This window comes from Drosophila simulans, chromosome 3L (assembly GCF_016746395.2).
Source record: "Drosophila simulans strain w501 chromosome 3L, Prin_Dsim_3.1, whole genome shotgun sequence".
Classification (NCBI taxonomy): Eukaryota; Metazoa; Arthropoda; class Insecta; order Diptera; family Drosophilidae; genus Drosophila; species Drosophila simulans.
In genome coordinates, this window is record NC_052522.2 from 10,774,353 (window position 1) to 10,802,210 (window position 27,858).

At 45.2% G+C, this 27,858-nt stretch overlaps 1 protein-coding gene across 3 annotated transcripts; it reads right to left on the minus strand.

Moving 5' to 3' along the window:
* Positions 1 to 27,838, minus strand: LOC27206237 (transcription factor btd). 3 transcript variants are annotated; one of them, XM_016169792.3, is made up of 3 exons: positions 26,992 to 27,838; positions 14,923 to 14,973; positions 1 to 3,861 (listed from the first exon to the last, which is right to left on the minus strand). In XM_016169792.3, the coding sequence occupies exon 3, from the start codon at positions 3,688 to 3,690 to the stop codon at positions 1,285 to 1,287; it is 2,406 nt and encodes an 801-aa protein (XP_016031379.1). In that variant the 5' UTR covers positions 3,691 to 3,861; positions 14,923 to 14,973; positions 26,992 to 27,838; the 3' UTR covers positions 1 to 1,284. The 3 variants fall into 3 exon arrangements, with proteins under 3 accessions (XP_016031379.1, XP_044778783.1, XP_039149107.1); XM_044922848.1 differs by lacking the exons at positions 14,923 to 14,973; positions 26,992 to 27,838 and adding an exon at positions 4,282 to 4,412; XM_039293173.1 differs by lacking the exons at positions 14,923 to 14,973; positions 26,992 to 27,838 and adding an exon at positions 4,035 to 4,052.
* Positions 27,839 to 27,858: the final 20 nt, after the last annotated feature.

Here is a 27,858-nt window from a genome sequence, read left to right on the forward strand (position 1 = left end):
TTGGCTTTAAATTCTGTTTTGTATGACATTGTCCATCATGTATAGACTTTGTTTTGTTTTATTTTGTGAAAAACGTTTTTAACTAAGTGCTAATCATAACCAACTAGAATAACATAAATTAATAATTTATTTAAATGTTTAGCTAAGAACTAATAATCAATAAGCGGGAGTCGGGGCTTTGTTTCATTTCTTTTTATAATAAATAACGAAAAACTTTAACTTGAAACATGTAAACGACCACGAAAGGTGAGGTGATTCCCACCCCTGGGGGCAGAAACGGGTTAACGTGTCCCCACTTGTGGGAGCGGGAAGGGGTGAGGTGTTTCAATCCACAGATGGTTTATAAACTAAAGAAAACTTAAAAGTTTTTATTTCATTTCATGAAAACAAAAAGTAGTAAGGTAATAGAAGAGCAAGCATTAAATCAATTACAAAGGTAATGTAAATTTAACAGTGTTTTTGTTGAACAAAAAAAGGAATTGTTTCTTTTTGTCTTTCTTTTCCATTAAAGAATTAAGATTTCCATAGAAATGAGTTTGTGTAGCGTTCGTTTCTTTTTCTTTTTGAGCCCTAGGGAGAATTCTTTGTCTTTTGTTTGTGTTCATGTGTAGGCATCCCCTAAACTAAGTTAAATTAAATATTAAATAAGGTAAAATTAAATTAATACAAATCGTTGTGGTATAAGTTTACATTCTGCTGAGTAATGTTACAAATAAATTAAGAGTTAATTAAAATTAGGAGTACAAAAGTAATGCCTTATCCAATGCGGCGTGCCTATGTAGCCTAAGTAGCGAGTCTAACTTAGTAATTTCAACGTTGCTCAAAATGCTGAGAGATCAGATCATCGGGACGATGGATCTGACCCATATCTATATATGTATAGTGTAGTATAGCCTAGGTGTGGAACATGGAATTGCTAGCTGTATCGAAGATCCTGGCTATCTAAACTCCTGGGGGTTCATTTAACACGAAAGGATCTAGCAACTAGAACTAGTTAAACTTCTAATACGTTGGGTGGTCATGAGTGCTGCCCTCTAACTCCTCTTTTACAAAATTAGTTGATGGTTCTTTATCCTATTTAAACTGTAGGTAGTATTAAGGTTCCTCAGTCTTCGCAGAGATTTCCGGTACAAGTACAAACTGCTCTAGTTAATATGTTTTCATTTCTTTTCTTTTTTTTCAGATATTTTTCTGTAGCACTAAGCTGGGCCTGTCAAATGGAGATTGGATAGTGGTTACCTAACAGGTCATAAATGGTCTGGATGCTGCTGCATACAGACACCGTTAGGCGCTCTCCGTCTTGACCACCAGTGGCATGGGTCCACCCAGGGTCAGGCCCGGCTGGGACTTCTGCAGCAGCTCCTCCTGCAGCAGACTCATCGGATTCATGGGCAGGCCCATATTGAGGCCCATTCCCATGCCCATGTTCATGTTCATCTTCATGTCCAGCAGCGAATGGGAACCGGGTGAGTTGGGCTCCTCGAGTCGTTCGTTGCTCCTGCGCGAATCGCGGCTCTCCTTGCCCTCACGTCCCTCGCGTCCTTCCCTGCCCTCTCGAGATCCTCCCCTGGAATCGTACCGCGTGTGGGTCCGCATGTGTCTGGTGATCATGTCGCGACGACAGGCGGCATACGGGCACTGCGGACACTTGTAGGGCTTCTCGCCGGTGTGTGTCCTCTGGTGGGTGGACAGGTGATCCGAGCGGGAGAAGACCTGACCGCACACTTTGCACGTGTACGGCTTGACTCCGGTGTGGAGGCGCATGTGGCGGGTCAGCATGTCGGAGCGGGCAAAGGATCGCCGGCACACATCGCAGGAATAGGCTTTGGCAATATCATTGGCGGGATTGCGGGACTTGTGACGCGAGGCCATGTGCTTGGCCAGGCGGTCGTGCAGAGAGAACATCTGTCCGCAGGTGGGGCATACATAGGCCACATCCGACCCAGGCGGCATCTCCTCAACCACGGGCGACACGTCTAGATTGTAACGCCAGGCCACTGTTTCCTTTGTTGTGGGTGAGGCCACATCGCCCTTGATCACCGGCACACCCACTGTGGTGGTGGGCACTTGCGAGTGATGCATCTGCTGGTGGTGCAGCGGATGCAAAGGCATCTCCATCTTGATCATGGCTGCCGCCGCCGCTGCTGCCGCTGCATGGGCAGCGTTCATGGCATTGGCATAGGGGGAATTGGGCGGTGGCTGGTGGTTGGGCGTGGCAGCGCTGGTGATGGGCATGTGACCCGAGTGGCTACTCGATGCCGGGGACAGGGCACTCATGCTCTCCAAACTGCTGGCCGCACTCAGAGCCGGCGGCGGCGGCATCATACCGGCGGAACGCGACTCTTGAGAGGATTTCGAGCCGGACTTTTTGTACTTCTTGGGCTCCACTTCGTTGCGCATGCACAGATCCAAGGGACGCTCTTGCGGCGGTGGCATGGGCTTCTTCTCGCCCTTCTTACCCTTGGGCTTGGGACTGCTGCGCTTCTTGGTGGTGCTGCTAGTGGTGGTGGTGGCCACATTGTTGGTCACCGAGGATTCGCTGCGCGGTGGCGATGGCAGCGATGGCGGAGGTGAATTATTGGCCAACAGAGCATGGGGCAAGACGTGGTTGGAGCTACTCTTGCGCTCCTGAGAAGTGGGTGAAGTCTCCGTTTCGGAGGCTATGGAAGATGGAGTGTGCTGCAGAGGCGAGGGATAGAGATCATGACGCCGGCGGAACACCTCATTCAGATATTTGGTGTGCAGGTAATAGCCGAACAGAGGAGATGGTATGGGGAAATACCTATCATAGGGGCTGGGGATCTCAGTCTTGATGTCCACATGAAGCGGATTCTCCTTGTTCATCGGCTGGTTCTGGTCTTGGGGCAGATTGCTCTGGGCGGCCTGCAGCTGCAAAGGACTCATGCTGATCCTGGGGCTGTCCTGGTCATTATCATCGCTGTGCGACAGCTCGAGATCCTCGCCGGAAATGTCCTCGATGTCTTGATCCATTTCCTGTTCGTTCTCCTCGTCCTCGCTGACGGGCTGCTCGCTCTTGATGTACTTGCCAGCATCCCCATCCCGATCTAAGGAATCATCTTCCTCATCGGGCACGGACCCATCATGATCTTCATCCTGTTCGGCATCTTCGGCTAGATCCCCCTTCATATCCATGGGTTCCGCCTTGCAGGCCATGCCATTGGAGTGGGTCTCATTATTGTTGTTATTATTATTATTATTGTGGTGCAGCTTGTCCAGCACCGCTGAGAGCCTCTTGCGCTTGCGCTGCTTCCATGGAACCACTATGTTATTGTTGGCCACGCTGGCCTGATTGTTGTTGTTGGAGTGGTTGGTGGCCACCGCTGCAGCCACTGCGGCCGCAGCAGCCGCCTGCTGATGGAGGCTCAAGGCCAGCGGCAAGTGGTGCTGGTGCTGGTGGGGATGATGCTGGTGCTGCAGCGCATGAGGATGGGGATACTGCAGGCCACCGTAGTGGGAGTGAGATTGAGCCGCAGCCGCTGCCGCAGGATACATGTGAGGAAGATACTGCTGCTGGTGGTGGTTGAAATTGAGTAGCTGCGGCGGTGGTGCCGGCGGAGGGTGGGGCAAGGGCAGGTGGTGCGGGTGGTGCTGCGGCGGCTGCTGGGGCGGATTGTGCGGATTCGTGTGGTGACCATGCCCCATGGGGTCGGTGCCTTCTGCCATCGTCATGAGGTCAACTTTTTGCGGCTTTAGCGGCGGCTTCTCCTGCGGATTGGAGGCTCCTGGTTGGGATTGGGCTGCCTGCTCTTGCAGCTGCGAAGGCCTCGGCACCCCTGGCCACAAGATATCCAGCCTGCGTGGCCTGGGATTCTTCCTCGCTACCTGGCGGGACTTTTGGGACTGCAAATAAATAAAATGAATTTATCTAAGATTAGTCATAGAAATAAAAATTAATTAAAACAAAAATGGTGTTAACAATTAGTTGAATGAAATGGAAAATTATGAATTAGTCGTGCGGATTCGGGAGAGATGCGGTAGTTTGAAGTACAAAATTCAGAACGCCAAAAACTCACGCGTGGAATAAGTAATTCTTCACCAAGAATAACTTTTCTGGGACACCTAACCTAAAAACCATTTTTACTTTGGTTATTACCACACTTTTATGGACACTTTTTTGGGCACTTCTTGGACACGCTTGCCAAGAACAAGACACTAGAACCTGAAACCAATTAAAATCGTTGCAATTGCAACACTTTGTGCATTATTTTTTCAAGCTCGTAAATTTCAATATTTTTGTTTCCTTTTTTTCTATACACCCACCACCATATCTTATTCAGATCTTTTTCACTAAATACAAGACACAATTGGCTGTAGTTTGGCCAACACTAAAACTTTTTTGGGTGCAGGATGCTTTTGGATTATAGGCCTTTTGCGGAGCGGCAACGTTCTTCGGAGCGAAGAATGAAAGAATGATTTTTTGCACGCCTACAATAGTCATCTCCTTCGCACCCGATACTTTTGGCACTTGTCACGCAGAGCGTTGCCAGATAGATTTGGCCGCCTACGCTGGTCTGGTAAGAATTGGGTTACGTAATTGCGTTAGAAACTATTGTGAAGGAGGGGAATTAAATGAAAGATATATGTTTTGTGGGGACAATCAGTCAAGCATCAAAATGCAGCAATTTCGCCGGCATCCGTTTGTGTGTTGGCTTTCAGTCAAACAAATAAATAAGATAAATTTTCTGCTGAAGCTGCCAAAAAGAAATAACGTAACGGGAAGACAGATGACAACAACGGCGGCGTTTACGCTGCGTTAGTTTTATGCGTTTGTCGCTACGAGTGGGAAAGGGACGGCTGTCTAACCATGGTGGCAGCGGAGTGGGTACAGTATGGCCAAAAAGGGTCTTTGGTGGGTACAGTCTCCAACTCCCGCTGTGGGAATTTTTATGGCGCTGCCAGCAGATTTTATGGCGCTCAAAGTTTATGGGGCCTTTGGATTTTGGCGCTGCCTTCGCCTTGACCGGCGAACACCCCCTTTTTGTCACCCATCCCCACCCCGCTCCTAAGCTACTGGCGCTGCTGGTCAGCGGAATCAATGAAGGAAAGGAGACAGGATGGCACGGGCGACAGTCCTGGACAGGATCGCATCGCATCGCATCTCGCCGTCTGGCGCCAACATTCGCAAATAATTAAAAGTTACCACACACAACTGGTGGTGGGGTGAAGGGGGCGTTGGAGCTACTGAATCCAAAGCAGTTGGCTCGGGAAAAGGACAAGGCACCACACAAACGGCAGGAACAACAACAACAACGAACGGCACGTCTGGAAGGACGTTTGCTGCATTGCGCTTATCCTTGTGATATATGAATATTGTGCACACACGCACGTAGCTGCGATGTGAGGTGGTGCTGGGGGGGCGGGGAGAGTTGGTGGTGCAGGGGGTGGTGCAGCAGGGGGCGAACGGAGCGAAGCTTTGTGCTGTGTCTGCCATAAGCCGTCAGTTTACGGTGGGGTCTCTCAGTTGCACACTGAGAAAAATTATGTATGCCAAGAGCGATATTTTCAAATATTTAAATTTATATTTTGCCAATAATGTGAAAACTAATATTTAATAATTATGGTTGTTACGTTTTTTGGTAAAGTCTTGAGTAACACTTCGGCAATTTGAAAGGGTTTGCATTCAAATTAGGTTACTTTTATTTATATTGCTCCCTATTTTTTTCAGTGCACTCGCTGTCGTTGTCCTTCTGTTGGCAATTTGCGCCTACAACCAAGCGGAGTGGGCCGAGGAGCTTTGGCTAAGAGCAAGGGGCAGCAGGAGTCCGTGTCCTTAACGGTCACGTGTTTGCTTTACGTGTTGAGAAAATGAAAAGAGCCGGACCCGTCTGCTATCGAGTGTGTGTGTTGGTGTGCTGGCCAGCCGAGGAGAGGTGTTGATGTGCCAGCGACAGGACACCTGTGTCCATCTGCTCATCCTTCGGCTGGCGCTGCAACAGTCCCCCTTTCACCTTTCACCTCCTGCCAGTTAGTGGCTTGCAATTGCTGTTGTTATTGTTGTCGCATATGTATGTCTGCCCCTTTTGGTTTAATGGAGTGCGTGTCCTTTGTCCAGAGCCAAGGACCCCGTATCCTCCCGTTGGCGGCCCCTTTAAAGTTGTGTGAACTTTTTCGATTTCGCAACTTAAATGGAAAACGCTGTGAAAGTTTTGTCCATATCATAATTCATGTTCTATTTCCGGGAATAGGGTCACCGCCACACCGTTTTCCTCCCCCTCCTCGCACTTTTATTACTATTATCCACCCGAAGGGCAATTAATATTCTTAATTAGGGTAATTAAACAGCGCAATGCTGACAACTATGCGAAAAACTTTACACCAGCAAATGTGGCCAACGGCATTGGCTCTTTTCCTGCTTTTCCTCACCGCCTCCTCAACTTTTTACCCACTTCTTTCGCACTGTCCCCCATATAACAGAACATATATATATATATATATGCAGATGTATATATTCATGAAATCAAGTGAACAAAAAGCTGAAAAAAACATAAATTTTCACGCCAGTCGAGCTCTCTTCTGGGTTCTCCAAGGTTCCGCCGCTTTGGGGCCTTGTTAGCACGCGAAATCGGGGACCCGATTCATGGAGGAGGTGCAGCCGGGTGAGTGTCGAGATTTTTGATTTATGGTGGCAGAGTTTGGATAAACACAAGTGTACATATATCCGCATAAGTGGTCATACCCTTGCCAAGTGTTAATTAACTCGCCAAAGAAGTTGGCACTTTAAATCGATAAAGTTGTATTCGAATGAATGCAGAATTGATATGAAAACCGATCAGATAAGAATATGACTGGTAATGTTTTGCTAGTTCACCATAATCAACTTAAAATGAGTTGTACTTTAAGCCATTCATTCTTAAAAAGGTCAGCTCCAACTTCGCTATGAACTACCCCACAAATCTCAACCTAAATTCTCCCTTCATTTGTGCAACTTTTTTTGGCCAAGCGCGAAAGATTACATAATGGTAGAATGGCAGAGACAAAGTGGATTTGTCAGGCGATGAAAGAGATGGTGTGAAATTATGCTAAATGAAGTGCTAATTTTTGGCCACGGGTGGAATGACTTTGTAAGTGGCCGAAAAAAAAAATATATACAACGGGCATGGAAATGGAAATGGGAATGAAAATGCTGGGGGCCATCTCAGATTTAATTAAGCTTTTTCTGGAGTGTAAACATGGCGCTAACAAGTCGCCAGCCAAAAGACCAAAACGAGCGGACAGCGAAACATGGCTTGTAAGCAAATGTTTGGCAAAGTGGAACGGCGAATGCCAAGTGCGCGCTCGTAAATGATCTGAAAACTGAAAAGCTGAGGCGCTGAAAACCGAAAGCTGGAAAAGTGCAAGCCAAGTGCAAAAGTGGCTGCGAGTGAAGACGGGGAAAAGCGCTGCTTAATTACGCCAAACAACGAACAATGAACAACCGTCGAACAACGACGGCAAACAACTAGGAAGCGCATTAAATGGCGCTCATTTGTTGTCAACAATGGCAAAAACGAGAACCCAGATTTGCCAACTCGGCTTTGTCATTATTTTGCTCGGCAAAACTGACGGCGGGAAAACTGAAAATGTGCAATGCCATGGAAATATGATTCACGGCCCCGGTTTTTCAGGCAGTCCAACAAGCATATAGGTGACCATTAAAATTTTATAATTAAGCGACGCACTTTGGCAATCCAAAAAGGGGTAACTTTATAACACTTAAGAAAAGGAATACGAAATGGGGCTCGAAAATTAAGTCCAAGAAAGGGTTGCAAATTGATTACTTAAGATAAATTATACCTTTTAAGAACATAAAACCTTGCAATTCGACTGTCTGATAACATTTGAATGCATGGTATTATTATATTAAGTTAAGAACCACTTTAAAGCATATAATTACTAAAATATATCAGCAAATGGGGCTATCAGAATTAAGCTAGTAATTGCTTTACAATTTGTGTTGTTCCAAGGATCAATATTATATTGCTTTCCCAATGCGTGGTATCAATTTTACTGTCCGACATCGTTTATGACTTATTTATTATGCCAACAATCGCCAGCAGTATTCCCCGCTGAGTGACCACTGTATTTGCCTGGCATTTGTCACGCTTATTACACACAGCGAAACTTGATGAAGTTTTGCAGTAGCAGCCGTCAAACACATTTATACCCCCCACCTTTTGGGACCCAGAGACGCCGCGATAAGCCGCGTGCCATGTGCCTCCTTTTTAGACCCCCCTTCTCCGCTCTTGGAGCCCCTTTTGAAACCCCTTTCGGTCCCCTCCTTTTTCAATCCGACGACAGTTCGCAGAGCTAAGCAAATAAAATTGCAGAAATTAAAATGTAAACAATTTGTTGGTGTGCGATTGCAGTTGTTGCTGTTGGTGGCTATTGCCACGCCTCCGTCGGGCTCCCCCGCCCACAAAAAAGAAACAGCGGGCAACTGTGGCCATTAATCTGGCAAATGTCTCTGACGCCATTTAAGCCACACTTCACTGGAGTTTACTTCACTTGTCTTTGGTCGTAATAAACGACATCATAAACATCAGCATTCAACGTGATATGCATTGATAATGGACGGCTCTTCGGGCTGGTGCAAGGGGGGGTTGGGGGAGCACACTGGGTACAGTGGGGGCTTCAATGGAGTCGCAACTTCAATCACAAGTGCAAAGACAACACCAGCCAACAGCAACAACTCGCTGCGCCGAAGGCAAACAAAGCATGACGGCGCAGAAATATGGCTAATAAAATAAAACGCCATTTGCTTAGCCACGACAACGAACTCAACTGCTCATCAAACGAGAAATGAAAAATAAAAAAAAGCAAAAAAAAGCTGGGGAAAACTCTTTGTACGCCTACAACAATCGCCGCTGTTGCTGCTAGCCAATGACAGCAGCAACATGTTGCTAAGACCGCCCCCCGCGGCAACACGAGCTCGCAACTGGCTGAAAAAGCTGCGATTGGATTGTTTTCATTTCGGAAAAACTCAGTGGAAAAGTGAAGGAGCTAATGAAGGTGAAAAACATGAACAACAATACTAAATCTGCCAGTGCTATTATATCCTGTTTATTAGTTTGTTATAGCTAATCTATTTGATTAAGAAACCAGAACTATTTATAGCAAATACATCAATTAAATGAGAATACCATTTGCATTGCTATAGTATCACCAACAGATCTTTGATCTCCATTGATCTAAATTTTCTCCATTCTCGCTGTATTTCTGTAATTCCCCTCCATTCTGAACCCTGATCCGTAGATCTTCCATTATATTTCAACCTATTTCATTATCGCCTGGCTCCCCCGCCTTTTGCATTGCCCATGATGCGAACTCATTTATTATAACTAGCTTGGCTGGCTACTGTTGCTCGTTTGTTTTCAATTGGTGGCTCAATCTTTGTGTACGATTGTGAATCTGAATCTGAGTCCGCGCTTGGCGCACTGCAATTAAAATGATCACTGTAATTTGAAAACGACTGCGAATTGGCCCGGACCAAATTTGACGTCAATATGTGAGCTAACGATATGCTAATTAGTTGCCACTGCTACCGAGCGCAAGAGCCATGGACTCGGATCATTAATTAAGAGGGGCTCTGATCTGCGGATTGACGTGCTTGCAGGTTGCAGTTTTCAGTTTTCAGTCTGCAGGTTGCAGGTTGCAGCCTACGCCACCAAGTTGGCCAAGTGGATAATGCCAGATAATGGCAATTTCCTGCCACCAGGCCAATTGTTGCTGCCGTGCCAAGGAGCCACTGCAGCAGCAGCAGCAGCAGCAGCAACTGCAGCAGCAACACCCCAGCAACATGCTGCCCCTGGCTGACCGCAGCTTAAATAAAATTACATTCAAATTCAATTGTAAATGCATTTTATCTGTTGGTTTTGCTGCTGCTGCTGCTGTTGTTGCTTTTGCTGCTGCTGGGGCTGTAAACTGCAATCATGTTGCACATTTTTCTCTGGCAGGCCGAGGTCCGATCTCGAGTCCCCAGCCTAGAGACGCTGGCCTTTTACAATCAAATGTAATTATTTTTGCAATATACACCTTCAGCTGCTTTTGCTGCCTGTGCCTTTGCGGCAGCAACAAGTTGCTTAGCATACTTCCGTTTGTGCCACAAAAGGCCGCGCCCGAGAACCTGGAGCCTGCAACCTGGAATCGGCCATATAACTCGGGCCAAAAGGGGGGATTCGGGATCGCGTGATCAAAGTCAATTTAGCTGCGATATACAGACACATTTGTTTTGCTGTTGCTGCGGCTGCGGCTGCTGTTGCTTCTGCCGGCGCAGCAACTTCTGTTGCACGTAGACCGGCCCAACGATCCTGTCGTCATCTGCTGCTGCCGCTGGTGCAGCTAAATTAAACCATTGCCGCCTTATCGTTGCCGACTAACTGAGGCGCCTAAAAGGGCCACAGAAATTGCGAAGGGGCCGCAGGAAATAAAAATAAATATTCAAACTGGTTTCAACACGAAACTGCAAAACAGCCTGGTCACACTTCGTATTGCTTAACGTTATAGTCGCCTCTATTCACTAACATTAAAAGATCTTTACTACTTAAGATTGTTTTTGCTTAAAATACATTAACTGGTCAGACCGCGTAACTGCCATAAAGTGCACATTGGCCACACTATTTAAATGTGTACAGCCTAGAAACACCCTCTAATGCGGCACTTCCTCTTTCTGTTTTCTATTCTTGGCTTTGGCAAATGTTTATCATAATTAGGCGCACGATTTGCTGCTTAATCGCTGCATTAACATAAATAGCAGAAAAGAGCTGAAAACGAAATGAAACGTAGAGGAACTAGCAAGCTAACAAAAAAAAAAAGACCGAAAAAATCGCCACAAGCGAAAAATGGTTTCTTTGACCAAACTAAAGATCCCTGGCTCATTTCATGCTAATTATATATGACCGGGCTCAAAATGAATGGCTGGAACGCCCGCCATTTTAGCCTAGACTAGAGAAGCGCGCTTCGCCTTCATTTGGAGTCGGAAATTATTTAATTTTAACCTCTGGGGGCCAGCAATCATCATTAAGCACGAGCTTCGAATGCCGCGTATTTGTTTTTTCTCTCCCATTTCAGTTGATTTTTGTTTCTCGTATTTTCTTTTACTTAAGATTTGAAGCAAAAGGGTTTTGGGTCACCGCCAAGGGGGCAAACCCACCGAGTCCGCCCACTCCACCTTCTCCCCATATCCGTTCGGACCCTCTCCACTTCGTTTATCAGTCAAAAGCGATCTTTGCAATTAGCCTTAAACGCTTTTTGGCTCAACACGAAGCCCGCCCAAGCCCCGAAAACCCCGAAAACGCCGAAAAACTGACTGAAAACCCCTCAACTGGGTCACAGGTCCAGCCTGTCTCATCCTCCGTCCGTCACATTATCAGAACGAAATTATCGTATATCAACCTTCGGCCGTCGAGAATTGCAGCGCCTGCATATTTATTTTTAATCATCTTTGTGAAAGCAGGTGAAATTTTTGGCATTTATGAAAGTGCAGCAGCGTGACTCGGTTCAGTTCGGTTCGGTTTCGTATAAAAATTAATATAGATTGCAAGTGGGGATACGCAACGGCAACACAACCACATACAGCAACAAGTTGAAAGTTTCCTGAGCGTTTTGCGGCACATATTTCCCGTTTCTTTTTCGCTTTGTGTAAAATTTATTATGCCAAAGGCCGATCATTATCGGGTAGCCAAATTATATATGCGCGCGCGCACATGATGCGCATTAAGGGTTCCCAGTTCGCAGTTCGCAGTTCCCACATCGATCTGCTCGATCCGGTGGATCTGGTGGAGCTGGTGGATCCTCGCAGGTATCGCTCGGTTAACCGCAGGCTCTCCGGGGCCAAAACTATAAAATGTCGCAGACTATAAATCCACTTGGAGCAATAAATTTCTCAAAATGTCAGCGCACGCTCCCGCATTAATTACAGACTCTGTTCGATGTTGCTGCTGCAACAGCCCAGCAGCGGCAGCAGCAGCAGCAGCAACATATCGCCGCATGTTGCATGTGGCACACCAGCAACACCCGCATCTGGGGTCTGCTGCTCCGGTAATGTGAGCCGTTCCTTGGCATGTAATCAATAGTTGTAACCACCAAAAGTGCACCACCAATATCTCGGAGTTTTGCTGCATTTTTCTCAGTTTTCTTATTGCTGTTTTGTGACCGCAAAGGCAAGTGCAAAGCATTCAATTTTTGCCCCGTTGACTGCAACAAGTTCTTTCAATTTGCGTTGCCAGGTGGAGTCGACAACAACAATAAAAACAACGAGAATAATATTAACAACAACACACCAAGCAACAGCAACAACCATACACAATTGCAAACTTGCGCGTGTTTTGGCTCGCATTTTGATTGCCTACAAGCCGTTGCTGTCACTTTGCATTATACGAGTCCAAGATTCCAGAATGGGGGTTTCGAATGCGAGACTAAGGGGGTCTCCCGAGGGGATTTGGGGGAGCTTGGGGGTCGGCAGGCCTTTCGACGAACGTCAGGCGTTCAAAAACGCGCTCAAGTCTTGTGGAAAACGTAGCAAATGAAATAAATTGCTTAGATCGATAAGGAAACTAAAAGGGAATGGATAAAACAATTTCATTTGAATTTAGAATCTTTTTAACTTTTAAGCTTCTATATGAAACAAGGTTTTTACAACTATGAAGCAGCTACTCTTTGCTCATGATTTTTCAAATCCAATCGCTTCATCATATCAATTCTTTTTCATTTAAACAAAAAGCATTTTAGCATATTTTTCCCTACTCCAAAGAAGTATTTCCCTAACAAAGTGCAGTCTTATGAGTCCCATTTAAAATAATCTTTGTTGTCACAGAAGATTTCAAACAGAAGAAATGACCTTAAGCTTCCTTGACTATTTTTCTATTCAGTCTGCACGACGGGGAGCCCTTGAAAGTCATTAATTTTCAGCGAGCGATCAGAGTTTCAGGCTTTAATTTTCTCACTTTTTTTTTGGTTTCAGTTTTAGTTTTTGGGGGGGAACCTGGCGCGATTAAAGCGCAATTATGCTGTGTTTGATATGTTAATTTCGCTGGATCGCTTGAAAGAACACACAATTATGCTGCTGGACCACTAATTTATGCAGCTCGTGTGTGCGAGATCGATTGATCGATGGCGAGGAGTCATCAGCGGCAGGTGTTAATTGATTTCATTCGCTTGTAATTTGACTCGTTTGTTTATGGCCCGTGTGTGTATTTACCGTTTGCGCACCGTTCCGTTTTCTCGAGCTCAATCCCGCATCCGTATCTCAACTCAATTATGGAGATATTGTGGTGACAAATTTCGGGCGCACAAATAAGACCAAAAACGAAAAACCAAAAGACTCCGGCGTTGTTCAATGGACGATTGAATGAATGGAACTGCGCCACCGCTGCGTGCGGCTGCGGCTTTTCTCCCAGCTTTTTGTTAATTAAGCTGTATTTCATGCAGCTGACGGATTTTATGAATTAAGCGCCGCCACCGACGAGACGCAAAAATCCAAAAAATCAAAAAAATCAAAAACAAAAACCAAAAACGCTCCGAAAAAATCGCGAAAAGCCAGCGAAAAAGTTCAACTGGGTGTATAAAAAATCGAAAAGCGAATGTGATGACACCCAGAGAAAAACGCGGGGCGTGTCAAAAGAAATCTCTCGCCAGTCGATGGATTACTTAGCCAGAGATTGGAACATTCGGACATGTGGAACGCTTTTCTGGCCTTAATCGCCACTGGCCAACTCGACAGGCCAAATCGCAAAGGTCGCACTCGTCTGCTGCTGGCCAATTGAGCTGTTGTTGTGCGCTTGTCGTTGACGTCATGTTAATTTTTTGTATGTTTTTTTTGTGTGTGTGCTCTGTGTTGCCAACAAATGCCGATTTTTATGGTCAGGTTGCCAGCTTTTGGAGGCAACATCGAAATCAGCAGCAGCTTCAGGGGGCAGCCTCGCCAGCTTGCGACTTGCGACTGTCGCGAGCAATTAATCTTCAAAAGTGGCCAGGTCCAGCTGCACTGGCTTGTATCGTTTTATTTTCTCATTTCATGTTTTTTATTCGGACTCGTACGAGACGAAACTTGGCAATCCGTCTAGAGTGCTCAGCTTCACTCGCTTTCAATGGCAGCCGGCGATTCCTTTGGCGGGGAAGGTCGTCGTGACAACGCCCCCACCAGTGGTGCACCTGCAGAACGAAACACGAAGCCGCTCACGAAGGAGCCGATAGCTGAGATACAAGGATGCGATAGTTGGGATCTCACGATCTTGGAGTATCCCCTGCGTAATTCTGTACAATTCTGGTTTTAAGCTGCAAATCTATTATTTGTTATATATTTGTTCTACACTCCCGTGATTTCCAGAGTTTTTCTTTCTATGATTAAAAAATAATTTTTAAGCTGAATTTTGAATGCGTTAATAAGCAATCGTGTGTTTAACGTGCCTTACATGGAAGCAACTTTTCTAAGAACTGAACTTTCAAATTTTTGAGCTTTAAGATAAGTTAGGCACAATCCTGAAATGCCTAAAAATATTCATTCTTAATCATCTTGGAGTTCCCATAAGTGTGAGGCTTATCGATGCTGACCGGAATTTCTCAATATTTTATTTTTAAATTATTGTATTCGGAAAGTATCGGATACTCGCATCTGATTCCACCACTGAATTCGGCTGAAAGCGAGCTCACCAAGAGACGACACTGGCTTGTGGCAAAGTTGGACAGCCCCACAGACGCACATGATCGATCCGAGGGGGAGGGGGATTCAGCCCCCTGCACACCCCCACCCCTGGGCTGTCCTCGTCGCACGCATTAAATTCAAAATGCGTTTCAGCTTTTTGTGAAGGTTGCCTGGCCAGGTGGAGTTGCGATCGCAAAATAAAGCGGCCAGGCCAGGGTTGTCATTCGCCGCCAAAAAAAAAAACGAGCAAACTGCAGCAGCAGCAGCTGGTGTGGCAAACTTACCTCTTTGATTTAGACGGTGGCCGAGTCCAATCGCTGCAGATCTGGCATAGTCTGGAAAGAAAAAATAGCGAAGAGCAGGTTAGAGATTGCAGATTTTTCGGCGATGATGCTGCAGCCGCCATGTGCTATGACAAATTGTGGCAGCTTGCTGGCAGAGCGGATTTTTCAGCTGCTAATTGCTGTGGTAATTAAAGCAGAACACAGACGAGCGCGGAGATCATTAATCAAGCTGGAAATAGTTGGCAGGTTGGACAAAACTCTCGGACCGGCAAGCTCATAAATATTTAATGGTCTAGGCAAATACCGATCGCTTGGTTCTCAGACTGCTTGGCGATTTAATGAAAATTTTAGCCAACTTTTAGTGGAGCTACCTATGTATATTGAGGGGGTTTCCCCTCCCCAGCACCCGAAAGACATTGATTGATTGAAGTGTTTTAATATTAGTTACAAAATTAGCCCCCCCGAAAAAGAGCGGTTACCACCCACAAACACGGCCAAATTAAGTGGGCGTGTCGGCCACCGTAAAAATTGGCTAGGGAAAGAGATATCAAACAGAAGGAGGTAAATGCCGCCGACTGATTGGCAATCGAAGGCAATCTCCGCGGCAGCTGATTGATGGGGGAAGCGTTTGCGATTGCCTTCAGTAAATTATAATTTCTACCGTTTTCTCCAGTTCTGCTCATTAATACAGTAGCTCAAAACAACGGCGATAAAAACAAACAAATGTCAGGCTGCAATTGTGGCTACTGCCTTTTTTGGATCTGACAATTGCAGCTATTATTTGCTAATTTTGCAAGCAATTTAAGCAATTTATAACAAGTATTGTCAACATGATTTGCATCGAAGTGAGGGGGCTTACAAAGTGCGGGTGCTTTGTTTTGGCCGCTAATTGGCATGTTGCTGGCGTAGCTGCGACATGTTGCAGGCGGGTGCAGCCGAGTCGATTGCCACCTGTTGCAATTAGGCATGCAGCACGACGTGTTGCGGTTGCATGCGCCATATGACCAGCAGCAATGTGACCAGTTTCCAACTTCCAGCAGCTGTGCCGACCTTAACAAATATGCGGCCCAAAACCATAACCAAATCCAAAATCGAAAACTTGTTGGCACAATACGAGTGTTGAGTATATCTGTGCCACAGCTGCGCCACAACTGGAATCGCTGATAAACTCTGGCTCCGCCTTATCGCACCCCCACAACAACAGCCAGAAGCCACTCTTATCTCACGAACCTTGGCCTCTTCAATCTTAAATCTGAATCTTTGTGCGTGAACTGGACCAGGGCACTCGAAACTATTCGACAACGCCTACTCAAAAAAAACATAAGAAAAAACCCAACCGAACCGAACTGAAACCCCAGATAAACATCGTTTTGTGTGCGTTATTGAAATTCGAATTTCAAATGAGCCACGCAACAGGGAAAATCTATTTCAGATTTTTTTCTTCTTTTCAGAGCTGCGGTGGGAATTTTTATATTCGAAGCTTTTTGGGTTATGGCATGCACATATCTGGAAACCGTTTGACTTTTGCAGTTTAACTTTCAAATGCAATTAGTTGCGGGCATAAATTACATAGAACCTCGGACTGACCAGCGAAAGAGCTGCTATTAAAATGATTGCCAGCGATGTGGCGAGGGTGACCACCTACTACAATCAACGAGGCGTGCATGCAACGTAGAAATTGCTGCCTGGCAGCAACATCAGTAGCTGCAGCAACAATACAGCAAAATTAGCAGCGCGTGCTAAACAATTGCCCCAAGCAACAGTAGCTGCCACACAGCACAAAACACTAGAAAAAAGGCACACACCCACTCTGGCACACACCAAAGGCGAGTTTGCATATTGTTTTACCAGCAATATGGCGGCGCTGCAGCAGCAGCATCGGTGGCACGGCAGCAACATCGCAATGGTAATTGCAACAATTTAACGGTCTGTCGCTTGGCACTGCGCTTAAGTGTACCTTGGGTGCAGTGTCTCTGGCGAATCTCCACTTTTTTTGGCAGCCTACAACTTAATCAAAAACTAATTGCATTTGCATAGAGATGCAAGAGTTGCTGCTTCTGCTGATTCTGTTGCTGATGTTGCTGATGTTGTTGTTGCTGCTGCTGCGTAGGCCCCTTCCACGGATGTGGTTTTCAACGCTTGGCTGTGTCAACTTTCAATCAAAGTCAACAAAAAAGTAAGACTGAAAAAAGTGGCAGCCCACTGTGGTTTACTTTAACCAAGCCCAAAGTCAGCTTCCTGGCAGCAACCGCAAAAAGCACTGGCAACAACTTCTGGCTAGCGGGTGCTGGCCATCTCAGGTGGTCAAGTTCTGCTCACTCCGCTCAACCGTGGGAGCCTGGCCATAAAGAGTAAATTAAAAACATACACACACATAATGCACACACGCGGAGTGGTATTCCTCAGATACTAAGATACTCAGATACCTGAGCATACGCAGCACACATTCTAATTTATAAGGCGGACGCCCGCGCAGGCTACGCATTTCCTCTGCGGATCTGCATTTCTGCACGAAAGCCAAAAGGCTGGACAGGATCTCAGACTGCAGACTGCAGACTGCAAGCTGTAGACTGTGGACTGCAGACTGCGTCTGATGGATCACCGTAGATAAGCGAATCTTGCAGATAATCGCATCACTCACTGGGAGTCGTCTCCTTTGCAGTCTGCTCCTCTGGCAGGTTGCAGTTTGCTGGCCCCGGAGACATGCAATAATTTTCAAACAGCAGACTCCGAGTAACTCCGCCACGATGATGATGCATGACAGTGACAGTGCGTTGTTGTTGCTGCTGCCGCTGCTGCTGTTGTTGCATGACATTAAGCATGTTGCAAACAGACGCTGCCACGCCAAACTGACAATGAGTCCTGCTGCAGCGAATTGTGGGTGCCTCGAAAATTAGCCACAAAGGTAGAACGGATGGAAAGGGGAGAGGAAAACAGATACACTGAACAAAATAAAGCCGTGGTAGCTTATAAGGATTTCTGACTGAAGAAACCTCAAAATCAAATAGTATATAATAAATCTATTTCAACAAATGATTCTTTTATTAAATGATCTGTTCCTTGGTTAGCTGCAGAACGTTACCTAAATTGCCCCAAATTTCCTCTCTCTGCAGCTCGAAACTTATTTTCATGCTTCATCTGTAGCAGCAGCAGACGGCGAGCGGTAAAAATAAGTTAAAAGCAAAAAAAAAGGGAATCTTTACAAGCGCAACGAAAGCTGAAATGAATTACAACTTCTACGGCATTCCCGCGCTTTGTTTAGAGCGAAAAAAAATCAATTAAAATTCATAGCTTTTATGCACTCTTCCATTCGAATTTTGTTATTTATTTATTCTTTACTCTTTACTTTTTGCTGGGTGGGGGAGCCGTGGCTTCTGCTGCCCAAAAAACGAAGGGACAGCGGCTGGCTGAAAATGAAGCTGGCGCCAGTCGAGTTGAGCTGATAAAAATCACGCCGATGCAGCATCAACAAAACTGGCCAAGATTTTCACTCGGCCTTACCTGTTTATTTCTTTGGGGGGAATGTGTGTGGGGGGGGGGGGGGTAGAGGGGCTTTATGTCTAGCCACCGACGCAGTTGCAGGGGCAACGTCAACGGGGCCTCATCATTATCATCATTAAAATGTCAGTTAATAATTTCTACCTACCTCAAAACCCCCTGGCTGCCTCGTCTGAACTTTTTCGAGTGCCTTTACAGCATTCAAAAGGGTTTTCTGATGTTTTTTTTTTTTTTTGGCTACCTGGTGGAGTGAAGATGGTGTCTGTGGGTGGCCAGACAGCACCGCCACCTCCAACCCCTTGACCTTATTTGGGGCATTAAGGCAGTGGCAGAGAGGGATAGAATAAGAGAGACAGAGAAAGAGAACGAAAATGAGTGCTGTTGGTCCTGTCGAGTTCGTTGCTTAAGTCTTTTGTTTTTGGCGGGCGCGGCGAGGAAATGTGAAAAATGCTCAAATTGCAGTGTGCAATTCGAGTGGCCCAAGCAGGTTGCTACTGCCGCTGCCACTTCCAGCCCCAAGTTGCAAGTTGCTGTTGCACCTGCAGACAATTGCTAATAATTATTTATGCGGCCCAGGGGCAGCTTGCTGCAAGTATCTCCTAGAGAAGAGTGGCTGCCACTTTGGCATTGGCTACTGTGCCACTCCCCAGCCCCTTTTTTCTTGGCTCATCAGGCAGTTAATGACCAGTCGACGTGGTCATCGCCATACCCTGGCCAATCCATAATTATGCTGCCGTACATATAAGCACGTATACATATGCTGAAACACAGATAGCTGAGCCGATGCTTTGGTGTTTTTGGTGGGTGGAGTCACGCCTTCAGCCTCACGCTACCACTCCCCACTGCTTTCAGTTTTAATTTAATAATATTTTGTTACTTTATAGGCCGAAGCGACAAGCTTGTTTACAAGCTCCAAACATGCAACAACTTTAATAGTTGTTGGCCCAAACAGCAAACGGCAAACAGCAAATGCAGCGAAACAAGCGAAACGCAAGGAAATCAAACGTGAAAGAGATAGCTTAAGAGGCCAGAACTCCTTAGCACATTGGCAGCACAATGCGGTTGTGGCATTTTGCGCACTTCCTGTAGCCTGTCGACCAAAGTTCCTTCTGTATCCTTTTCCAACTACATGTGTGTATGTACAATATGGCTCAGCCAGTTAGCTCCCCCACTTTTGTGAAACTTTTTTGCCACACGCACGCACTGCAGTTGTTTTGCATAACGCCTTAAACTGCGCCAAGTTCCCCTGGTTTTACCATTTTCCATGCCATTTCGCATTTCACTTTCTTGCCAGAGGAGAACACTCCCCCAAAAGTAATCCCCACATAGACACATTTAACTTGTTTCGCCTTTTTTGCATGCGATTAGTTTGGTAATTTGATTGCGCCAGTATCTGTATCGCTCTCCTTTGAGTTAAGCTGTTAAACTTTGTCCTTGCACTCGGGTTTTTGGCTTTGCGTGCTTGCTAATTGAAAGGATTTTGGGGGAAATAGTTTAGGGCCCCCTCCCCCACCGACTGACACTCGTTTTTCCAGCACTCCTCCCATTTTTCCAACACTTCCTGCTTAGTTTTCTCGTGCCTGGGAAAAGACCTTCGGGTGCAATTAGTCGACTGGAAGAAAGGGAAAATCTGCAGCATCATCTAATCTAATAAAATCAGCTTGCGTAATAACTTCCGTTTTGGGTTCTGCTGTTTCTTCAATTAAATCAATAACCGGCTAATCAGTTTCGGGCCTCTTTTCATGCTGCATATCCGTTTTGGGGGCACACGGCCTGAAAATCACGATCATCATCATTGTCATCATATGGGCTATATGGGATTGGGATCCATCCTTTGCCAAGTCATTATCCCCAGTCTTCCCCGAGTTTCTGTTTCAGTTGTTTTCTGTTTCGCCCCTCGCAGTTTGTTCTTTTGGACCAGTTTGACAGGTGTTTTCTTGCCGCTGACTGAAGCCCGATTCTATGCGACGTCTGCGCCTGTTTGGCTGTTTATTTGTTTTGTTTAACCGTCGGTTTTTAGCCTGGCTTTTCGACTTGGCCCAGAGATTCGGTTTTTGGTTTTGGTTTGGCTTTGGCTTTGGGTTTGGGTTTCGGGTCGTGTGGCGGCGTCGGCGTCGTCGGCGTTTTGAATGCAAGCGGTTCTACTCGTATTTTAAATACGCTCTGACATCAGAGCCCCAGCAAACCCAAACCCCTTCCCCCCCATCCATGTGTCTTCTGGCGTGTCTTCTCCTTTTCTTCGTCTGCTTTAATTATAATTTATCTGACTTGTGCCTTAGTCGGCATCGACGACATCCAGCGTGAGCGTATCTCAAAGTTTTTGACTTTTATCTGCTGCTGAATTGATGAGTATATAATAAGACTTTATTGGTCGGAAAGCGGCTTTCAGGAATTTCTTTCAGTCAAGTGGAATGGTTGTCTCCGTGCGATTCTCCATCTCCATCTCTCGATCCGTGGATCTCTGGACCTCAGTCCTCCTGTCTCCTGTCGTGGGTGTCGTTTCCCTGCAAGATCCTTTCCCGTTCTTTTTAAGCGAGCGTGAGAAACAATTCCTTGTGGTTTCTGTGGCAATGCATTTCTCTTGTTGCCGCTGCCACAAATTCTCCAAGTGAATTCAGCGAAAAAAAATAAATACGGACAGGGAAGGTAAAACGCCTTGGAATTTCGAGACCTCAGCCCTTTGCGTTCCTGGGTCTCTGCGTTCTTTTTCTTCACGTTGTTGTCGAATAAATTGCAAGCGGAAATCAGCCCAAAGAACTCAACAGGCTTCCCTTTTTCCTGTGGTCAAGTGTAGTCACTTAAAAATTCAACGGGGGAAATGTATACTAGTCTAACTTAAGCACACACGTGCCAGCAAAAAATAAGACACAAACAAAAAAACAGCGAAATAAATAGAAAACAAATAAACAAACAAGAAACACATTTGTTAGACGAAAGCCGCTGGAAATATGCATAAACATAATAATAACAAGTCATTTACATATTCATCCAACATCGGATTGAAGCCTAAAACCATAAGTCAGGCATTGAGACCTAAACTTATTGGACTCACTCGCCAGATACTTAATATTTGTAGATAGACGAAAACTGTAAAAATAATCGCGCGACAAATTTATGATTAAATGTGTGTTATGCGGCAGACACTCCCCCTGCATTTTTTCCACCTGCCAGACCCATTGTGATTGTCATCGATTGGTTTGCATTGTTTTCGATCGGGAGAAAAATCCGATTTGAAAAATGCCTTAGTGACAGTTTTTCTACAGACTTTTTTTAGAGTGAGAGATGGGGGGTTTTGGGAGGTGTCGTTGTTGCCAGAGGCAACAACAAAGCGGCTTACACTTTGTTTACAATGTTGCCTGGCTATTTTACAGATATTTCTCTCCCCGCCGCCCGCCTCCTGCTGCTGCGTCAATATTGATCCATAAATAACAGATCCCCCGGACCAAGGCTTAAAAACTCCGGGGCCCAAGAGCGAATACCAAAAAACCCAAGACCAACTCCGAACATTAGACGGCCAAAAGAAGAAAAAGAAGAAGATGTGGCCGAGCGGTCACGTCTCAAGTGAAAATGGTTTTTAAGTGGGCAATGTCTAGTGAAAATTAAACTGTCCCCTGGGCACGTCAACGCCATCATCACAACTAAGCCTTGGCCAAAAACTGACCAGAGTTGACTTGAGCGGAGATGAGCTGGACCAGCGGACATCATCATTTGGACCCTTGGATCCGAGGGATCCCGAGAAGTCGCTAAAATCCAAATGGAAGAAGTGTTGTGAGAATACTCTGATACCCTGGATGGATTTGTGAAATTTATAATATATACTATAATGGCGCGAAATAGGGAGATATATCATATTTAAACAGTGTCTATAAATCAAAAACGTTTGTTTTTGCAAAAAGCTATCTACTATAATATGGAACCTAATCGATTCTAGCTAGCTACTATTAGAAACCTTGCCATAAATCTACATTTATGCGAAAAGTTAGAAACGACTTATCTATTGTTGTGAATTCCGAGTAGCCAATAAATAATATTACTTATAAAAGTAAATGCCGAATGTATGTGGGGGTGTAAGTAGAATTGATATACCATACAGTTAAACTGGTTATTTCATCATTCAAGCAAAGTTTTAGACAGTTTGCTAATAAAGTTATGAATTTATGTATTTATATTTAAATTATCGGAATAAAGAATATATACATATACTGAGCATCACAAGACTGCCAGGTATCGTCAGAGGGAAAAATAAGAAAAGACCGAAAATCCCAAAGTGTCAACTCTAATTGCCTTTTGCTTGGCTTGTGCGCTGGGCTCTCTGGACCAGGTTCAATTCTTCCCGCCAGAAGAGAGTCTGCGGGAATGCAGATGCCTCACCACCACCACCATCACCACCGCCCCCGCCCCCAAAAAGTCGGGCTCTTTTGGTCAACGCTGGTCGTCAAATATTTGAGGTTGACTTTGGCTTGCGCTTGCGCAAATACTAATAAAATTTCGGTTAATTTTTTTAACTCGACACGCACACACACTCATCGCAATGTCTGACCGTCCGTAAACACATACATATGTACATGCACACTCGTATATTTTTATTTATTTGCTGTTGCTGTTGTCGCGCACTTGAGTGTAATGGATTTGTTGGCATGAAGATATTTCTTTATTATTATTATTCCGCTTTTTTTTTCTTAACGCTGTCGCTTACTTAAAACAATTTGGAGGAACTTTCCTCCGACCAAGTGAAATGACAAACAGCAGGGGGTATTACATAAATTAGGCACTCGCCGCGATCCGAGATCCGAAATTAAAGTGCAATTCATATTTGAGATACTCGCTGGATTTATGGACGCCATTAGCTTGGGGGTGGGTGGTTTCGGGTCTTGTTCGAAAATCCGGCATGTGGAGCTCGTAAACAAACATTACAATTAAGTTTTATGTGACAGACATTTGCGCTTATAAACTCAGCGAAAATATTGAACTGGCCCAGGCTGAAGCGAATTGCAAATTTTCAGCTGGAAAACTGGCTGTCGAGCCACAAACGGGTTTTCCACTTTATGAGTTGGCCTAATCAAAAAACTGCGACAACAATCGAAAGATCCGCACGTTGCGAGTGTCTTTTGGACTGACTCAGAAGTAATCAGGTGGCTTTATGCAACGACCCGTAAATTTCCTAACTCGATCCCACCCACCCACTGACCACTCCAAGTGCTTATCAAACGCGCCTTATCATCCACCGCACCCAACCCACCAGCCACCCACTCAAAAGTGGGCGTCCGGTAAATAGAATTGGGTTCGCTTTATTTTTTTTCGAGGCGAGAAATTCATGAATTGCGACGCGAGCTGTGACGTAAATCGAAGGACAGATAGCCCCACCGGATCGGGGGGCTATATGTGCGTATATGGTTGTATATATGTATATATAGCTTTTCCCCCGATAATGGACGACCATGTGCGGTGGGTGGCCGCAATCGCGCAATCTTCGCTCACGATTTTAACTTTGTTTTCGTTTATATTTTCAATAGTCATAGCTCATACCAAACACTCCGCACTTATTCATATATACTTTTAATGCTCATTCAATCCGTAATCAGCGATCTATGTAGTCCAATGACGTTAATTGAAACTACTCGAGATTAAAAGTTGTTTTCAAGTACGTGCTGCGGCGGTGGCCCCACCGAAAAAATAATTCACTTCATTGAGGACTGCGTGCGTTTGTCTGATATGCCAAAAAAAAATAAAAATAAAATATAAAACAAAAATGCCCGCGGTGGGAACTCGGCTATCTAAAGAAACCCGCAGACTATCAAAACCACAGAGAAATTGGCGGTTAGTCTGGGATAATTCAAGGTCCGGAAAGATAAAATGTTCTTTTAAATTTAATGTCAAAAAGTGACATCCCATTGTAGTTGCAGGAATTTAGATTGAAAGCATTTGCTCTTTCTGTTTATCGAAATTTCCAAAGCTTGATTAAGTAATCAATATATCCAGGAAGATGATTTCATGTTTCACATATTTGCTGTGTGTTTCGCAATCTAAATTTTACTTGAAATAGATTTGTTTGAATTTTCAATAAATTGTATTCAAACTTGAAGTTATGAATGGTCATTTCCTAATAGTTGTCCAAACACAATAGTTCGACTTGAAATAAGTCTAGTAATATTTAGATCGAATTGGCCAGTCTTGTGTTCCGAGAAACTGGAGCTGAACTCCCTGCTAATCAAAGGGGTGTGATCGGATCGGAGCGCATCTTTGATATCTCCTCCTCCGCGGCGAGGCTCTAATGAAAAACAAAACGTTTATCAAATGCATGATAACGACGCATGTCCAGGGATCCCAATCCGATGTGGCCCTATCAGATGTCGATGTATCCACATCGATGTCGGAGATCGGCATTAACCGCAGATCCCAAAGGTGTTAAGTCACTTGGCAACTGTGGCAGACATGGCAGTCTTTGTTTTATTGTTTAACGCATTCCAATTAACATCTCCAATGATCTGTCTGATTGTGAGATGGCGATGGTGTGTCTCTTTTAACGCACACGTGATGATTGAATTTTAATTTTAGCCCGGCTTGGCAACTCTCGGCCAAAAGCTGTGACCCCTTTGAGCTGGGGGTCCACCTCCGCGATCTCTGTGGCATTTTCTGAATCGGGCACGACTAATCCAAATCAAATGGCTTCTCCAAATCAATTCGTTTTCAATCGTTTAAAGTTAATTAACGCGCCAGAATTTTATTTCACTTTACACATTCCTCTTTCACTGCTCCCCAAAATCGCCTCCTTTGTTCTGTAACACGCTTTTGTTTTGCTGTAAATTTATTTTATGTTTTTTCCTTTTAAGCTTTTTGTTTTTTCCCCCCGTATTGTGTGCATTTTCTCTGTTTTTTATTTTATTTTGTATTTTTTTTTTTTTTTGTATTTCGCTCAACGTCTCAATTTCAATGCGCGCTCTTTTGTTGTTTGTATTAAAATTGTTAATTTAAGGCTGTGTCAGAAATAAATTAACCACTGAACCAGGGACCTTAAGTCGACCAAACACAGTATATATGGCGTTATTTTCTTTTTTTTTATTCCGCCCTGTTTCGAGGGAAGGGAGCCACCAGGAGCACCACCTAGGTGCTTTTGTGTGGAAAATGCAAATTGCCATTGACATCGGGGTCTGAGAAATGGCGTCGTGCGGGTGAGACTCCAACCAGCGAACCACCTGAGACACCTTCGCCACCATCGCCCCCAACTGCACCATCGACTGCACCACCGATGGCAACCATCGAGTGGCTCCGGCTGTTTTATATGCCAAATGCAGTGGGACAGCGGCAGACGTCGCCGTTCGTCATATAAGGTGCGGTGCGTATAAGTCAGCCGCGTTGGAGGAGCAGAGAAAAAATCACTCGACATATTGAGAAATGTGCAATAGCCTAATGCCCATTTAAGGCAGCACTTTTCATGGCAAGTTGCATTTATCGCCGCTCCGATCCGATCGGATCGGAATCGGAATCGGTTTAGAGCGATCGATCAAGCGTTTGGCTATTGGCGTTTGCCGTTTGCCAGACAGGTCAAAAGCAAAAGCAAACGGATTTTGGTCCAGCACTTGATGCAGTAATCTATGCTAATGGGCAAGTGTAAAACATCGCGGAGCTATTATCCCAGAACTGTTGTTTAAGGAACCCCCCGTTCCAGCCAACCGCATCGAGAAGATGCCTGTAAATGGTATAAATTACCAATGAATGACATACGATTTAATTGCCTCGACTAAGTAGCAACTGCCAGCAGCTAGCAGCAACCAGCAACCAGCAACTTGCAACTTGCAACTAGCAACTAGCAACTTCTGTTGCATACAGATCAGTTGATGTTGTTGCTGCCCGTGTCTCGAGTTGCTGGAATTAATTAATATTGCACTTTTGAAGCGCGTGCATACAAATTTGTCAGCCAGACGGCCAGCTCTTCGGCTCAGGTGTAGACAATTGGCATAGTTCACATAGAGAGAAAGAGGGAGTGCGCAGGCCAGCTCTGCTTTTGGCCAAGATGGGCAATTAAAATTCCCCGAGTCTGGCTAAAACTGGAAGTGGGAATCTGGAGCTGCATGCAACTGGAAGTGGGGAAACTGGGGCTAAGGGTCCTAGTACTATCTTTCCACCAGGCTCTATCTCACTCGCTTTTGTGTGCGTCAATTTGCCAGGCACACGATCTGCAGATCGGCGATGTCAAGTTGCTGCTGCGATTGACGTCAATATAGATAGAGTCAATATGGCATGGGAGTGAGATGAGATTGGGATGATGATGATGATGATGATGTGGATGATGCCACTGGAGGGGGCCCGTGCTGATATGGACTCATCATCAGTCCATCATTCATGGGTGCAATCGATTGCAGCACACATACCTACATATATAACATATAGCAGCCGATCTGATATTACGCTGAGTGTTATGGTAAACCGATCCTATTCGTAACTGGAGCTCAGCTTTTGACACATTTCGACCAACCAACCAACAACACAGCTGAGATGGCAGTTTATAGTGATTTTTTTTCGGCTGTCCAAATGACTAAGCCGTCGGCAAATTGAGCGATCTCGCGAACTCACCTTTAAGTTTTTTGTAGGAGGGGAATTATCCAAGCATTATCCAATTTGTAGCTTTTGCCTTCGGGGTGGCAAACACATTTAACAAATATTTTTTAGGCTGCGTTGTGTAAACTCTAATTGCTAATATCAAAATATCACACTTCTTTTTATTTCATGTATTATTTGTGCTTATGCTGCGTTTGCGTGTTTGGCTTATTGTGTGTTTTGCGGCTTTAATTGATTTATATTACTTAATGGGCTGGTAAGACACACACTTTTCACTTGGTTTTAACTGATTTGGCGAGTTTAGTTTACGGATTTCTAGGCGTTTAGATACTTTGCGGCTTGCCACTATTCGATTGCGAATTGCTGTTGTTGCACGCGCGATCGTTATTGTTGCAGTTGCAGTTGCAATTTGGACTGCAGTTTCGTGCTGTCGTGTATCGCGGTCTCGTCGCGTCAACGTGCGAATAACAAATAACGAAAACGTACGAAAAGATTTTCACTGCAAGAGGTTGGTTTTCCCGACGTGGCGTCGTCGTCGGCGTCGGCAGAGCTTCGGCAGCAGCGACGGCACCACCGAACCACCAAGACCTATCCAAACCAACCACTGAAACTCTCTTCGCGGAGAGAGAGAAAGAGAGTTATTGCGTGGCGGGTTGGAGGGGGAGTCTGCAAGCGCACTGCGAAGATTACGTTGCGTTCGGATATATTTTCTATATATTTCTTCTTTTTTTTTTGGGTCCGAAAAAGACGCGTCTTGGTTTTTCAGCACTGAAGAATTCGCGGCAGCGCGTGCGGAGCGTCGATGAACCTGAACCGACACTGCCCAGCAAGAAACTGACTTCTGAGTAGAATCGCCACTCGTTCAGCGGCGATACCAGGCAC